The sequence below is a fragment of the Asterias rubens genome, chromosome 18 (assembly GCF_902459465.1).
Source record: "Asterias rubens chromosome 18, eAstRub1.3, whole genome shotgun sequence".
Lineage (NCBI taxonomy): Eukaryota > Metazoa > Echinodermata > Asteroidea > Forcipulatida > Asteriidae > Asterias > Asterias rubens.
The window spans coordinates 132,029-146,542 of NC_047079.1; the positions used below are offsets into that span (position 1 = coordinate 132,029).

At 37.1% G+C, this 14,514-nt stretch overlaps 1 protein-coding gene across 1 annotated transcript; it reads right to left on the bottom strand.

Moving 5' to 3' along the window:
• Positions 1-345: 345 nt before the first annotated feature.
• On the bottom strand, positions 346-14,243 carry LOC117302490 (RNA polymerase II subunit A C-terminal domain phosphatase SSU72-like). Its single transcript, XM_033786448.1, has 5 exons — positions 14,102-14,243; positions 11,948-12,091; positions 4,005-4,144; positions 2,402-2,520; positions 346-1,934 (listed from the first exon to the last, which is right to left on the bottom strand). Exons 1-5 carry the CDS (start codon positions 14,176-14,178, stop codon positions 1,833-1,835), a joined length of 582 nt encoding a protein of 193 aa, XP_033642339.1. The 5' UTR covers positions 14,179-14,243; the 3' UTR covers positions 346-1,832.
• Positions 14,244-14,514: the final 271 nt, after the last annotated feature.

The following is a 14,514-nucleotide window of genomic DNA, read 5'->3' on the forward strand; positions in this document are numbered from 1 at the left end:
GAAGTGCCATAGTTTTCGAGAAAGAAGTAATTTTCCACGAATTTGATTTCGAGACCTCAAGTTTAGAACTTGAGGTCTCGAAATCAACCATCTAGCCTAAACGCACACAACTTCGTGTTGCAAGGGTTGTTTTTCTTTCATTATTATCTCGCAACTTCGATGACCGATTGAGCTCAAATTTCCACAGGTTTGTTATTTTATGCATATGTTGAGATACACGAACTGTGAAGGCTAGTCTTTGACAACTACCAATAGTGTCCACTGCCTTTAATATTTATGCATGAGGTACGTCACAATGCTAACTCAAAACGAGGCAATGGGCGCAGCCACTGCAAGTGATGGGGGAAGTGCGCCCATAGCCTCATTTTGGGTAAGAACTATGATGTCATGCATAAGTATTAAGAGAGGCGTATAGCGGCCACAGCGGCTTCCTTAATTGATAACTTATACGCCTCTCTTAATACTTATGCATGACGTCATAACAAATGTAAAGGGTCAGAGTTTAATATGGTTCATCAAAAATCTCCTAAACAAACAAACATTATTGACTGGAATTAAAACAATTGGCTGTCATGATCTTGTGACTTTCTCCGTCAAATGTTAGACTCATAATGTGACCTATAAGCTTTCTTCTTTGACAATACGGTTATAGTCCAATTTGTATTTGAGTTTATTGTGGACGTTTATAACTTGGAAGCCCTTTTTAGTCAGGTCGCATAATTATTCTGACATCACTTTGTTCTTTCATTATGTGCATACGTCCGTGGGTTCACGAACAGAATTATGCTCAAGTTAAATCCAATGTTAAATGATTTTACAAGTCTCACAAATAATGTGCGGATAAATTGCACAAGTCACGTTCTCTTGATATTGTGGTGAATCTGATGTTTTTGTTTGTAAAGTCTACTCTCTTAATGTAAAAGAGTCAACATTTCACTCTCTTGTCCGAGTGGTGGCATTTTCGCTCTTTTGAGAGTGAAAGTCAATATGTGGCACTTTTTTAGTGAAATTTGAACGAACTTTACTCTAAATCGAGTTGAAAGTACCCGTCTTTCTCTAAAAAGAATTTTCCGCCCTTTGTATATGCCGCTTTGCAAGAGTTGTATGGCGGACAAAACGAGTGGTTTTTCACTCTTTTATATTAAGAGAGTAGATTATTATGCATCTTCGCTTCATCAAAGCTCGGGACACGCCCAGTAGTGTTTAAAAATGTATGTTACATAAAAATGTGACATAGTTAATAATATACCTCAAATAGATTCCTCTAATCTGATTTGTTAAAAATTGTGTCACATAGCTGGGAGATGACGTCATAGATAACTGTGCCTGGGGCACAGCAATCAACTGTGTTCGCCCTCAAAATAAAGAAACAGTCGCAAATAATAGGTCGCTCGTGTGTACTGTACGACTAGCGAACTGCGACCTTTCTTCGCAGACGAACTTTCACCGTATAGTCAGGGTCATTGATTTGAAAAATCATGTTATTATTCGGTATATAAATAAATTTTGGCTGCTTAATAATCGGGGCACAGTTAAAACTATAGTTGGCCATCGGTGGTGTCAAAACCATGACTATACCCGAGGCAAAACTGAGTAGTCATGGTTTTGACATCTTTGGGCCTGTAATTGTAACTGAGCCCTCATTTAGTAGTCAATATTTTAATAATATGTAACATAATATGACATGCAAACACATAATCACAGTCAACTGTGAACACCATTTCTAAACACTAAATACTCCCGCCGATAAAGTAGTGGCATCGCAGCTCGTCAGAGCAGCAACATACATAGGCAGTAAAGTATATAGGTCCCTTGGTGTTGTAATTAACCGGTCAATAAAAGCAAACAGTGTGAAGGATGTCTCGGTTGCATTTCCTCTCAAACTGGAGCAACAGTTCGTCTATTTCCTGGTCAAGGTCCGTACTTTTTTCAAGCTGGAAGAAAAGAAAACCCAACATGGAATATTGTTAAAATATGTAACCAAACACTATTTTATACGTTTTTAAAGGCAATGGACACCTTTGGTAATTGTCAAAGACCAGTCTTCTCACTTGTTGTATCTCAACAAGTTGCGAGAGAAATGGTAGAAAAACACTATTGTCGCAAAAGTTGTGTGCTTTCAGATGACTGAATTCAAGACCTCAGCGGGTCTCAAATTCAATTCTTTTTAGTGAGAAATGTACTTCATTCTCAAAAACTACGTTACTTCAGAGGGAGCCGTTTCTCACAATGTTTTATAATAACACCTCGCCATTGCTCGTTACGAAGTACTGTTTTTATGCCGACAATTATTTTGAGTAACAACAAATAGTGTCAATTCTTACCGGTAATTACGGTATTTACCGGTAATATCTGTTCGATGAACCAAAATAAATAACATAAAGCTTACTTTAATTCTTACTTTTTGGCAAAGCTGGTAAATGACGAAGGCCCCTAACGTTGCCTCTTCGTGGTTATCCATAATTTCAATATTCACCACGTGTACTGGATCCATCGTTTCCTGCACTCTTGAATTGAAATCTGCAAAAGATACAAGGTGTTCAATAATTAGTCATTGTATAATAATGCGTACTGATGTCGCCTTCCGATTCACAAAGCAATGTTCTTAGTAAAGATACGTTTCAATACTGTTCAGTAATTAAAGCCGTTTTACACTTTCCGGTACAGAAAAAAAATATAAAAATTCACAGATTTACAAATAATTCACAGGGTTTACAGAAGGTAATGGTGAAAGACTTCTCTAGAAATATTGTTCCATGAAATGCTTTACTTTTTGAGAAAACATTAAAACAATATCAATTCTCGATAGCGAGAATTACGGATTTATTTTAACACATGTCATGACACGGCGAAACGCGCGGAAACAAGAGTGGGTTTTCCCGTTATTTTCTCCCGACTCATGACCGATTGAGCCTAAATTTTCACAGATTTGTTATTTTATATATAAGTTGTGATACACGAAAGTGTATAATGGCTTTAAAACATCAACAATATAGTGATATATGATGATTTGCATTGCATGGTGAGGTATCAATATTTGGTTTGCGGTAAACACCATGTGTGTATCTACTTGCCAGATATTGTTCGTCTTCAGAAAACTGTCTTGCTAAATACTCTACTACCGCAGAGTAGATTAATAATCTAATCTATCTTTCGGGAGACTTCTCAGTTTTGAAAAGAATTGAATTACAAAGAACCTGAAAACGTTACTACTTTGGTGGAAGGTGTAGAAAATCAGCTGTGACTACTACTTTAGCTTACAGGGTCGTTATTAACTGCACTACCGCGGAGTGAGTTCTCAAAACTGGTCTCCATAACAAGTGTTGTTATGGATGTATGTTACATTATGCAATTGCGTTATCCCATGGCAGGCATATTTCTATAATAATAGAGGTTTTTGATTTTGCTGTTATTTTTTTCAATTGGTTGATTTAATTAAGGTGTAAAAAGGTGTAGATTGACATCGCCAACACATCCTAAATAGCCGATGACATCATTATGAAAAAGATGGGGACGTTCGTTTTCATACGGGGATGTTTTGGTTCATTCCCGCTTTTCAACATTTTTCCCTTTTGGAACGCATAAAGACTTGTCATTTATGGAAATGCAATGTTGTCATATTTAAAATTCACTCTGAAATAATCAGGAATGAACCAATCATGAAGGAAAACTAAAAGTTGCGATATATTCACTCTGGCAGATTTTTTTAAATACACCAATATTATCTTGTCTGTTTTTCCTTCTCTTTTTTTCTGTTTATGGGCGTTTGATTGCTTGCTTGTTTTGTTCGTTCTTTCGTTTGGTTGTTATTCTGTTTGTTTGGCCTTTTTTTCACAAAATTGATTTGAAATTTTCCTTAATAATAATAACACACAGCTTTTATATAGCGCCTCACACTTAATAGTCTCGAAGCGCTTAACAAGAACAAAAACATATGGCGGTTTCAAAATAATGTGTAAAGACAAATGGACCGGCAAATGGCATTGCCAAATTATAGTAAATACCTTCTAAAACTTGGTCGTAGACTCTTTCTTCGGCCGTTACGACTAAGTCAAACTTCTCCTTGCTATTCTGGAACCTCTCAGGTCGTTTTTTGATTCGTCTATTTCTATCAAGCATAGACAAGATGCCATTTCGTGTGTAGCTGATGTAAAAGGATTGGTCAAGGAAATACGCAACACAGATATGCATAAATAAAGGTGACAGTTTACTTCAGTGTTGTTTTTACTTTTGGTAATAATTACCATTAAATACGGTAATGTTTCCCCAAACATCGATGAATGATGGAATTAGTATTTCGCCCAACAAAAGCCTAGTCAAAAGCCAGCATTGACATGCAATAAAGCTTTTTGAAAACAGCAGATTACACATTAAATACCTGTACCGTTAACAAAAAAAGAGGGAAAAGTACGTTAGTTTCACAATATTACTCAAACAACATGACACAAATACTTTTCTTGAAAGATGGCGCGGTTCTTGTTTTTGTCATAATATTGCTATAAGTTACTTGGGACACGTTGCCTTGGATCGGGCGAGTTGGTCCACGAAAAGCATTTAAACCGTTTGTAATAAAATGTATATGGTAAGAAAGACGTTTTAAAATAACGAGCCACACAAATATGCCTCGAAATTGCATGGTTTTTCCTATACGTCGTGAACTAACGCGGCACGCCATTTTTGAGATGGTGGAGTCAAGTTTTTGACTCAATAAAATGGCCGACCGTAATAGTTCGAAGTAAAAGGAAAATCACGCAATTTCGAGGCATATTTGTGTGGATCATTGTATTCTACTTCCAAACCACCTTTCTAACAATATGCATGTAACAGCAACAGACGGTTTCAACCGCTTTCCATAGACCAATTCGACCGATCCAAGGCAACGTGTCCCTTTATATAAATGTAAATTCTATCTGTAGTAAAACATAACAAAGGTCTGTCGCCAAATTCTACAAGGAAACCAAATTGTATGCTGAATTTGTTTTCTTTCTTTTCCTGGGTGTCGGGCGGGGTGTGGGTTCTATCAGGTCAGTACGAAATTTTATTTTTGTTTAAAAACCTGGGAGCACACATTCCTAACCTGCCGATTAGGTTTCAAATTTTATCCAGCATTCATAAATACCTAAGACAGTAATTTATCCATTCTGATTGGTCGAGAGGGCATCACGTGGGGTGTTATAACGGATGATATAACACAGTAAAAAAGTTTTGAAACATGAACGTGACACGCGAGCTTGCACCTGTGCTTATAAGACAGTTTCTTCATTTCTATTGGTCGAGAGCAACGGCCGGGACAGTTGTGCCACATCACGCGATACGCGCACAGCAATCTCCTTATAAGGAGTTGTTTACCCTAGGGCCTTAACATTTCATAGCTGGAGGGGTGTGGTGTTGAAAGAAAGCATTGAAAAATTATAATTTTTGCATTTATTTTACTTTTTGACCAAAAGGTGTTTATGTTTTTGGACCAAAAAGGTATTTATGAATGGGAATCAAAGTGTGTTGAATCGGTTTTCAACTAGTGGTTTAAACCCGCCGAGGCCTAGTTCTTGATAATTTACCTCGACTTCGTCTCGGTAAAATTATCAAGAACCAGGCCTCGGCGATTTTAAACCACTAGTTGAAAACCTCTTCACCACACATTGATTCCCTTAATAAAATTCCCAATCACGTACGAAATTTTATTTTTGTTTAAAACCCAGGGTAGTACACATTGCTAACCTGCCGATTAGGTTTCAAATTTTATCCAGCAATAACAACCACTCCTTTATTAACCCATCCCTCACCCCAACTACTACCACGGAAAAAACATGGATTTACCTGCTGCAAAATGTTCTTACAGCAGAGCTCCCTTTTTCCTTAACTTTGTTTGCTTGTTTGTTTGTTTGTTTGTTTGTTTGTCTGTCTGTCTTTCAATTTGTTTTTCTTATTGTGGGGGATGGGGTGTTATTAAAGGATTTTGGTACCTTTTTTAACACAAAACATAATGTCCACAGATTTACATTAAACTTACTCAATAATGATGGTAGAAAGCTTCCCTTAAAATATTACTTGCCGAGGTGCTGTAGTTTTTGGGTAATGAGTAAAACAATGTCCTGAAAACAATTTTCGTCTCAGTCTATCAGTGAGAGGAAAATAATATGTAAAAACGTATTAACCAGTTATGGTATGTTATGCAACAACAACCATAACTGGTAAATACGTTTTTACATGCTAAAACTGAGACTAAAATAAGTTTTGTAACATTGTTTTACTCATTTTTCAAAAACTACAGCACCTCACTAAGTAATATTTTAACGGAAGCTTTCTTCTACCATTATCTTCAAACTGTTTAAGTTTAATGTAAATCTGTGGACATTGTTTAAAAAGTACCAAAACCCTTTAAGCAGACCACAAAGTTTAGAAATACTGCCTGTGTATAACATTATTAATGTTCATGCTTAGTGGGAGTTGTTTCACTCACTATAAATAGAGACCGAAAATTGGTAGTTGGAAAGGCCAGTCTGGTTAGGTGTAGCCATGCATGGTGTGAGGGTGGGTGTGGCCATGCAGAGTGTGAGGGTGGATGTAGCCATGCAGAGTGTAAGGGTGGGTGTAGCCATGCAGAGTGTAAGGGTGGGTGTACCCATGCAGAGTGTAAGGGTGGGTGTACCCATGCAGAGTGTAAGGGTGGGTGTAGCCATGCAGAGTGTAAGGGTGGGTGTAGCCATGCAAAGTGTGAGGGTAGGTGTAGCCATGCATGGAGTGAGGGTGGGTGTGGCCATGCCGAGTGTGAGGGTGGCCATGCAGAGTGTAAAGGTGGGTGTAGCCATGAAGAGTGTGAGGAGATAGGTGTAGCCATGAAGAGGTTGAGGAGATGCGTGTAGCCATGCAGAGTGGAGGGTGGGTGTAGCCATGCAGAGTGTGAGGATGGGTGTAGCCAATGCAAAGTGTAAGGGTGGGTGTAGCCATGCAAAGTGTAAGGGTAGGTGTAGCCATGCATGGAGTGAGGGTGGGTGTGGCCATGCTGAGTGTGAGGGTGGCCATGCAGAGTGTAAGAGTAGGTGTAGCCATGAAGAGGTTGAGGAGATGCGTGTAGCCATGCAGAGTCTGAGGGTAGGTGTAGCCATGCAGAGTGTGAGGATTGGTGTAGCCAATGCAGAGTGTAAGGGTGGGTGTAGCCATGCTAAGTGTAAAGGTAGGTGTAGCCAATGCAAAGTGTGAGGGTTGGTGTAGCCATACAAAGTGTAAGGGGTGGGTGTAGCCATGCAAAGTGCGAGGGTGGGTGTAGCCATGAAGAGGGTGAGGAGATCGGTGTCGCCATGCAAAGTGTGAGGGTGGGTGTAGCAATGCAAAGTGTGAGGGTGGGTGTGGCCATGAAGAGTGTGAGGGTGGGTGTGGCCATGCAGAGTGTGAGGGTGGGTGTAGCAATGCAAAGTGTGAGGGTGGGTGTGGCCATGCAGAGTGTGAGGGTGGGTGTATGCCGAATGTGAGGGGTGTGGCCTTTCAGAGTGTGAGGGTGGGTGTTAGCGCACGACAACGACCCTGCAAGGTTTTAAAAGAACGTTTTAGAATGAGTTCATAAATGCCCTTTTGTTAAAAAACTACAATTATAGACACTTCAACAACTAAAAATTTGAGGTTTGAAAAAAAAATGCCAAAAACTTTGTGAAGAATCTTTGTGCGCGTGGGTTGTGTACGCGTGGGTTGTGTACACGCGCACAAATTACGCGCTGTTAGCAATGAATTGCATTCCGCTTGATAATCTTGTGCGCCCGACACGCGGAAGCCAGCTGGTTATAAACACTGGTCATTATCGAAGGTTTATACACCCCCACGTGACGAGCTCTCCACCAATAGAAATAGCGAAACTGTCCGAGGTATTTATGAATATATGTTAAAATTGCATCAGGGATAAAGAATATTAAATTTTGGTTTATACCCATACACCAATGTGTGTAGCACTGTATACTCAGTACGTACCAGAGTTCTGTGAAAAAAAATCACAGGCATATTACTCGGGTGGGATTCGAACCCACGACCTTTGCAATTCTAGAGCAGTGTCATACCAACGAGACCACCAAGATTGCCTGGTAGCTAGAGGCAGTTTGAATCCTAAACAATAATTTCTATTTGGAAAAAGGGTAACTTTGATAAAACTGTTGTGGTTTATATTGATAAAAGTTTCAAAGGAATGACTTACTTAGATTGGATTCCAGTCACAGCATACTGTCCACAAGATTTAAAGAACAACCAACAGCAATGAAAGGTGGTGTATTGAAGTGGACCGTCAATCTATCCATGACCTCAAGCAGCCAGACGTCTTGTAGCAATCTTGAGTGAAGTAACTGGTCCTCGGGAACACTGGACATGGGGGCTAGAATGAGGTCACTTATAGTCTACTCAAAGGACACCGTGGTAAAATAGCCCACATGGGCATTGTGGCTAAGCCAGTCTCTTTAAACTATCATCATAAGCAAGTATGGTTATGCAGATGTTTAAACATCAAATTTGGGTGTGCTGTGTTTAGTCATGAAAATACAGTTGTAGTCAATGGATGTGTGTATCCTACAATTATCAGAGGTCCAAATATGTGGTAAAAACTATCATGTAAAACTTATTACTAACTTGTTACTGGTGTTTAATCAGCTCCATTTAAATGGTTAGCTGGCTCATGTTGAGCGACTGCTGTACAATACAATCTGTTACAGATGTGTATTAGACTGTTAAAGGTATGGACACATATTTGTAATAATTGTCAAAGACCAGTATTCTCACTTGGTGTATGCCAACATTTGGATAAAATAACAAATCTGTGAAAATTTTGACTCAATTGGTCATCGAAAGTTGCAACAGAAAAATGAAAGAAAAAACATGCTTGTTGCACAAATTTGTGTTTTCAGATACCTATATAAAAGGCTTCAGGCCTGAAGTCTTTTGCTATTTGAGTGAGAAATTACCTCTAGTTTAGATTCAGCAAACTATTAAAACTGGTCAGTTTAATGTTATATTATGTTCATGTCATTTCACAGAATACTTAAAAGCAAGTCAAGTCAACTTCTTAAAGTGGCATGTTTAAAGAGATGAAAAGTTTTAGTTATAATGAATTGAAGGAAGGTGTGTAAAATAAGAGACAAATTCTAAAATATTTGTATCACCTATGGTATACATAGTTAATATGTTAAGATAGCTGTCTCTGTGGTAAGAATTAGAGGCAAATTCGGCTCCATTCAAGTACTAAGATAACAAGTATTTGTTTATGAATGTCGCAACATCTACATTAAACAAAAACACTAAAATTGGTTGGAGTTATTTATCAGGCAGACTAAACATTATGGTTTCCTAAAACATGTTGTATTGCATAACAGAGTTTTGTTTTCAATCATACTCCTGTAATGAGTAACGCAAACATTTTGGTCCATTATAATTTTAAATAAATAATCTAGCCAACTCTGCAGTCTAGTTTTAACAAGTAATAACGAAGGTGAAACAATATTTTTTAACATAACGTCTGAATGTTTTTTTTCCTATGCAAAATCAATTAAGAAACGACAGGTCAAATTGATCTCATTTCCAACAATTTATTTTATCATCACTCAGTATAAGCACAAATTTTACATCAATATTTAGGTTAACATTCTTAAACCATAGCCCTGTACTAGTTGCTCTTTTTGTCCTCAAACATTAGAGTATTTCTAGTAAGGTTATATGGCACTCAAATACATGGCACAGGTTGGATTCTATCACAAACCAGCTCCAATGTTAGATAAACATGTACATTATAAGTACATTCATGTTAAAGACACTGGACACCTTTAGTAATTGTCAAAGACCAGTATTCTCACTTGGTGTATCTCAACATGTGCATATCATAACAAACCTGTGAAAATTTGGGCTCAATTGGTCATTGACGATGCAAGAAAATAATGCAAGAAAAACCACGCTTGTTGCAACAATTTGTGTGCTTTTAGATGCATAAAAAAAAACCTTCAAGCCTGAAATCTTTTAAACTGATGTTACTTCAGAGGAAGCGGTTTATCACAACATCACTATAAATAGTGCTCCACTGCTCCTTACCAAAAAACTTGTATGGTTACAATTATTTTGAGTAATTAACAAGAGTGTCCAGTGTCTTTAAATGAACTACTTTCATTCAAATAGAAGTTCTTCAGAGAAATCATTCTTTGGACAGCACACCGTCTACATAATTTTAAGAATTTGTTTCAAGGAGAGCAATTTTGGCTCAATCAAATCTGTGCCACATATTTTATACATTAATATATTAGACATTTAGCTTCCTTATTTAATTTACAATATTCATTTGATGACCAGAATTAAATTTGGATACAATAAGCAAACTTTGCAATTTAGAAGTGAATATCTTCTGCATATTGTGATAAATTTACGTCATACAAACCAGGCAAAAGGAGATTTTCTGGGCCAATAGGTGGCAGCAAACTTACCGGGTAAAGCCATTGTTCTCAAAATTATGCGCATGTTCAGAACTAAGTTAACAATACAAATTTACCTGGTAAGTCTGCTGCCACCTAGCGTTGGAAAGTCTCCCATAGCATAAGCCGATTTAATGGCCTTTTTGCTATTAACATTAGAAAGAAAACCCACCTGCACACCATGCCTTAATACTTGTACCCTGCTACACACTTTTGTGACCTCAAAATAAAACAAGAAGGCAACGGTCTCCTAAATAAAATAAAGTCTTTTCCCCCATCATAAATTTAGGTGTGGTTAAACAGTTAACATCCGACACACACAAAATTCTATGGGAATTATTATAAAATACTGTATTCGTCTCAACAGTCAATATTTTTCACTTACCTTTTCTTAAACTGTAGAAAAATATTTTACAATTAATAAATGTTTTTAGTGTGCACTTGAAATGATTTCAAGTTTCAAAACAATTATTTAGAGCACACAAACTACTTAATTCGAAAGAAACTATTTTGTTGAGTGTAAATCATTTATTTTGAGTTCTTGAAATCGATTTAAGCAAACAAAATAATTTGTGCATTCAAGCGCAGACAACAACTTTATTTTGAGTGCAGGATAAGAGTTTTGAGTGCACAAAGTATTTTTGCGCCCAAAAACATTTTGTGTTTTTAAAATCATTCTTTGGCACGAAATAATTATTTTGAGTGCACCAAATATTTCCCGGGCATGAAACAACTTATTTTGAGTGAATGAAATAAAGAACTCCAAATAATTCTTTCCGGTTTCTACAAAAGTGTGATTGGTCAAAGAAAATAAATTAGGGACTAAAGACTGCCAGTTGTTTTTTTGGAACTACAAGAAAACTTTTTGGTATCTAGTATGAAATGATGATTGCAATAAGCAACATCGTATGTATGCAACTTAAAAGTCTTATATCTTTGTTTTGATACACGTACATGTGGGTTTAAACAAAACATGTTCAATGTAATTAACAGAAAGTCACAACCACATATTGCCTCACTATGGGTACATGGTTGGTGTAATTGTGTCAATAAATATCTAAAAAGTAAGAGCTATGATGCAAACCAATGAATACTAAGCCTCTTGCATTGACTTAGCATTCATTATAAACAACTACTTACTTGACTCCATATTGACATACTTACTTGCATATTGACATGTTCTTTTGTGGGAAACTCCTTTTTCCACCACAAAAATGGGAAGATCACATTATTTTTTTATAACCCAACGCCACGACTGCATCTTACATATGCCACACTTTTGTAAGCCAATTCAAAATGCAACTCAAAATGCATCTCAAAATGCCAATTCAAAATGCAACTTGAGAGTGCCAATTTTGAGATTTTGTTGTCTTAGTAAGTCTTTCTACCATTGCGTAATTTTTTGAGGAAAAAAAAATAAAACTCTTAATTTACACAGCAATCACCCCCATTAGACAAAAAAAGAAGCTCTAATCAACCGCAAAACTGCAGAATATGTTATCGATTTGGAGGTTGGATACAGTTGTTTGTCTTTGGTCTCCAGGTCTCTGTACATCTCATCATATGTTGTGTTAAAATCATAGATGTTTGGTTTGTCTGGAGCTGAACCTGGCAGCTTGCAGTTGGCACCAGTTCCAAATGATTTCACATTAAATCCTTTTTTGCTGAAATATAAAAAGTAAAAAAAAAAACATCTTTAAAATGGTATTGTGATAAGATAACTTTCAAAGTGTTAGTTTCGATAAAAAAAAATTGCCAAGAACTTTGGAAAATACGGAAGGGGCATTATGAGGCACTATGGGGGAAGGGGAGACAATTATTCAGGAACAAATTTAACCTCGAAGTTATAACCTCTTTTGTGAGAACTAAACCAAACTAAAATAAAACTTCCCTCTTTATACAACCTATTGGTCTTTGCCATTCCCTTAAAATAATCAGAATATGTATTTTAAATTGAAAACTACATACATGTACAAGTGTACAATGTATGTAGTTTTAAATTTTAAACTTTTGGAAAAGAAAGTTTCACACAATCGTTTGCCAAGATGTATTTCAGAAAAACATGTGTCTGGTTGATATGTGTATCTCACAACTGGATGATTAGTTCGAGTAACAGATCGTAGGTTCGTAACTGTATCCTTGGGACTATAATTTCAGTGCGTTATGAACAAAGAAAAGAAACTCATTATTTGTTAACATGGTTAAGGGCAGAAAATGAACAAATGAATCAATAATAACTCAATTATTTTGGTATTGGAATCATGTGTTTTTAATTGAAATGTTGTCTTTATGACTTGAAGTCTGATTGATCTTCGACATTGTATTTTCCGTGTTACCTTTTTTCAGGTGTAAGGTTGATGTCCTTTTGTACATATTGCTTTTTGTTAATAGTTTTTATAATTTTTATTTATCATCAAAATATATGATGTAGGCCTATAAAACAAAACTAGATATGAGAATTTGGTTGATAACAGATTTTAGGTTTTTTGGATTTCTGGCCTGAATTGATGATTCATCAGATTTCAAGTAAAGCTGACTGGAGTGATCGTGAGCTCTAGTGTTTCTTTGAAGCAAATTTATCGATATTTTTTTATACAAGCATCAAGGAAAATGAAAAAAATATTTACTGCAGCTTGCTTTGTTCTCAAGTCTTGAGAACCAAGATAGACGAAATTGCAAAAAAAAAAAAACACCTTTGTGGTGTCCTAACAATACACCAAGTTTTAACTCATTCTAGACCCAGTAGTAACTGGGGCAATGTTACTTCTAGAAACTATAAGGCTCCCCTGTGAGCCTTATAGTTTCTAGAAGTAGGGCAATGTATTCTTTTTTTCGAAATGTTGTCATTATCGGTTGTGTCTAAACTCAGAGTCAGATTTTTGGTTTGGCAGATACAAAATGTACAAGTCCTGACAACATCACCAGGCATGCCAGGTATTGGCTTACACTTCTTAATCAAAAGATAGCGTACTGTTTCAAATTCATGACTCTTGAAAACAAACCACACACACAAAGAATTATATCAACAGCTCGTGGCCAACTCGGTCAGAGTGAACTGGTCGAAAGTCAACTCAGTCCGATTCCGTATGGCAACCACTTTTTCACTAATTTTTAGGAGTAACTATAGAATACAGGTACACTCGGAGCTCTATCTGCGCCTCCGCAGAGGCGGAGTCGCTTCCTGCATTCTATAGTTGTACCAATTTTTACAAAAAGGGATATCTCATTATTATATAAGGTTAATTAGATATTTCATATCGAATGACAAGTGGTGGAGCCATACGGAAACTATTCCATTCTTTTATATCAAGTCTTGTTCAACTTCAAGTCAATATACTACATACAGCGAACACAAAATGTATTTTCTGAAACATAAACTTAAGTTAAATTAAGTTTTTTAAACAAAAATTATTAAAACATTTCCGATGTGCGGCTATTATTAAATTACATTGTACTTTAACCGCACAGTTAATTGGACTTGGGGGACCGAGTTGGCTACTTACTGACTAAATTGAATATGGCCAAAAACAGCCATCAGATAGACCGAGTTGGCTTGATTATGGACCTGTTTCGCTGTGTGTGTTTGTTTTTGGACCGAGTCGACCGTGCCGGTACGTTTAACCTCTTTTTTCTTTTTATAAAAGCATCATTCTGACTATTTCACGTAAGTATACCTTAGAACAGCGTGAGCCTCCATACTTCTGTTTTGATTGCTCGAACACACCACTCCCACCTTCAGCTTTCCAGACATTTTGACACGATTATTTAGGACAAGTCCGACCTTGGCTCCGGTTTCTTGGCTCCTTTCTATGATGAAGTATATGTAGAGTGCATGTGTGTTATTCGGTTAGGTACCATCCGTCTGCCGCCTATGCGCTGCATGCAGTATGTAGACTTAAGTTCAAGTACTGTTCTCGGGTGAGAGTACTGAGCATTAACGCGCCAACTAGCAAACAAGCCATAATATCGCAGTGCGTGCTTGTCGTAGCACAGGATTGGGACTTGAGTCAAGTCTACGCGATCTGCTTCCGGCCAACAAGAGGTCAACGCGCTGCGTAGTCTTTATCAACAGGCGTTAGTTTATTTT

Bases quoted from the DNA above. Each gene is read 5' to 3' on its own strand.
- LOC117302490 (XM_033786448.1), bottom strand. From the start codon at position 14,178: ATGTCTGGAAAGCTGAAGGTGGGAGTGGTGTGTTCGAGCAATCAAAAC. The intron at 12,092-14,101 runs GTATACTTACGT...TTTATATTTCAG, and splicing joins GAGGCTCACGCTGTTCTAAG to CAAAAAAGGATTTAATGTGA. The intron at 4,145-11,947 runs GTATCCAACCTC...CTTTTACATCAG, and splicing joins GAGACCAAAGACAAACAACT to CTACACACGAAATGGCATCT.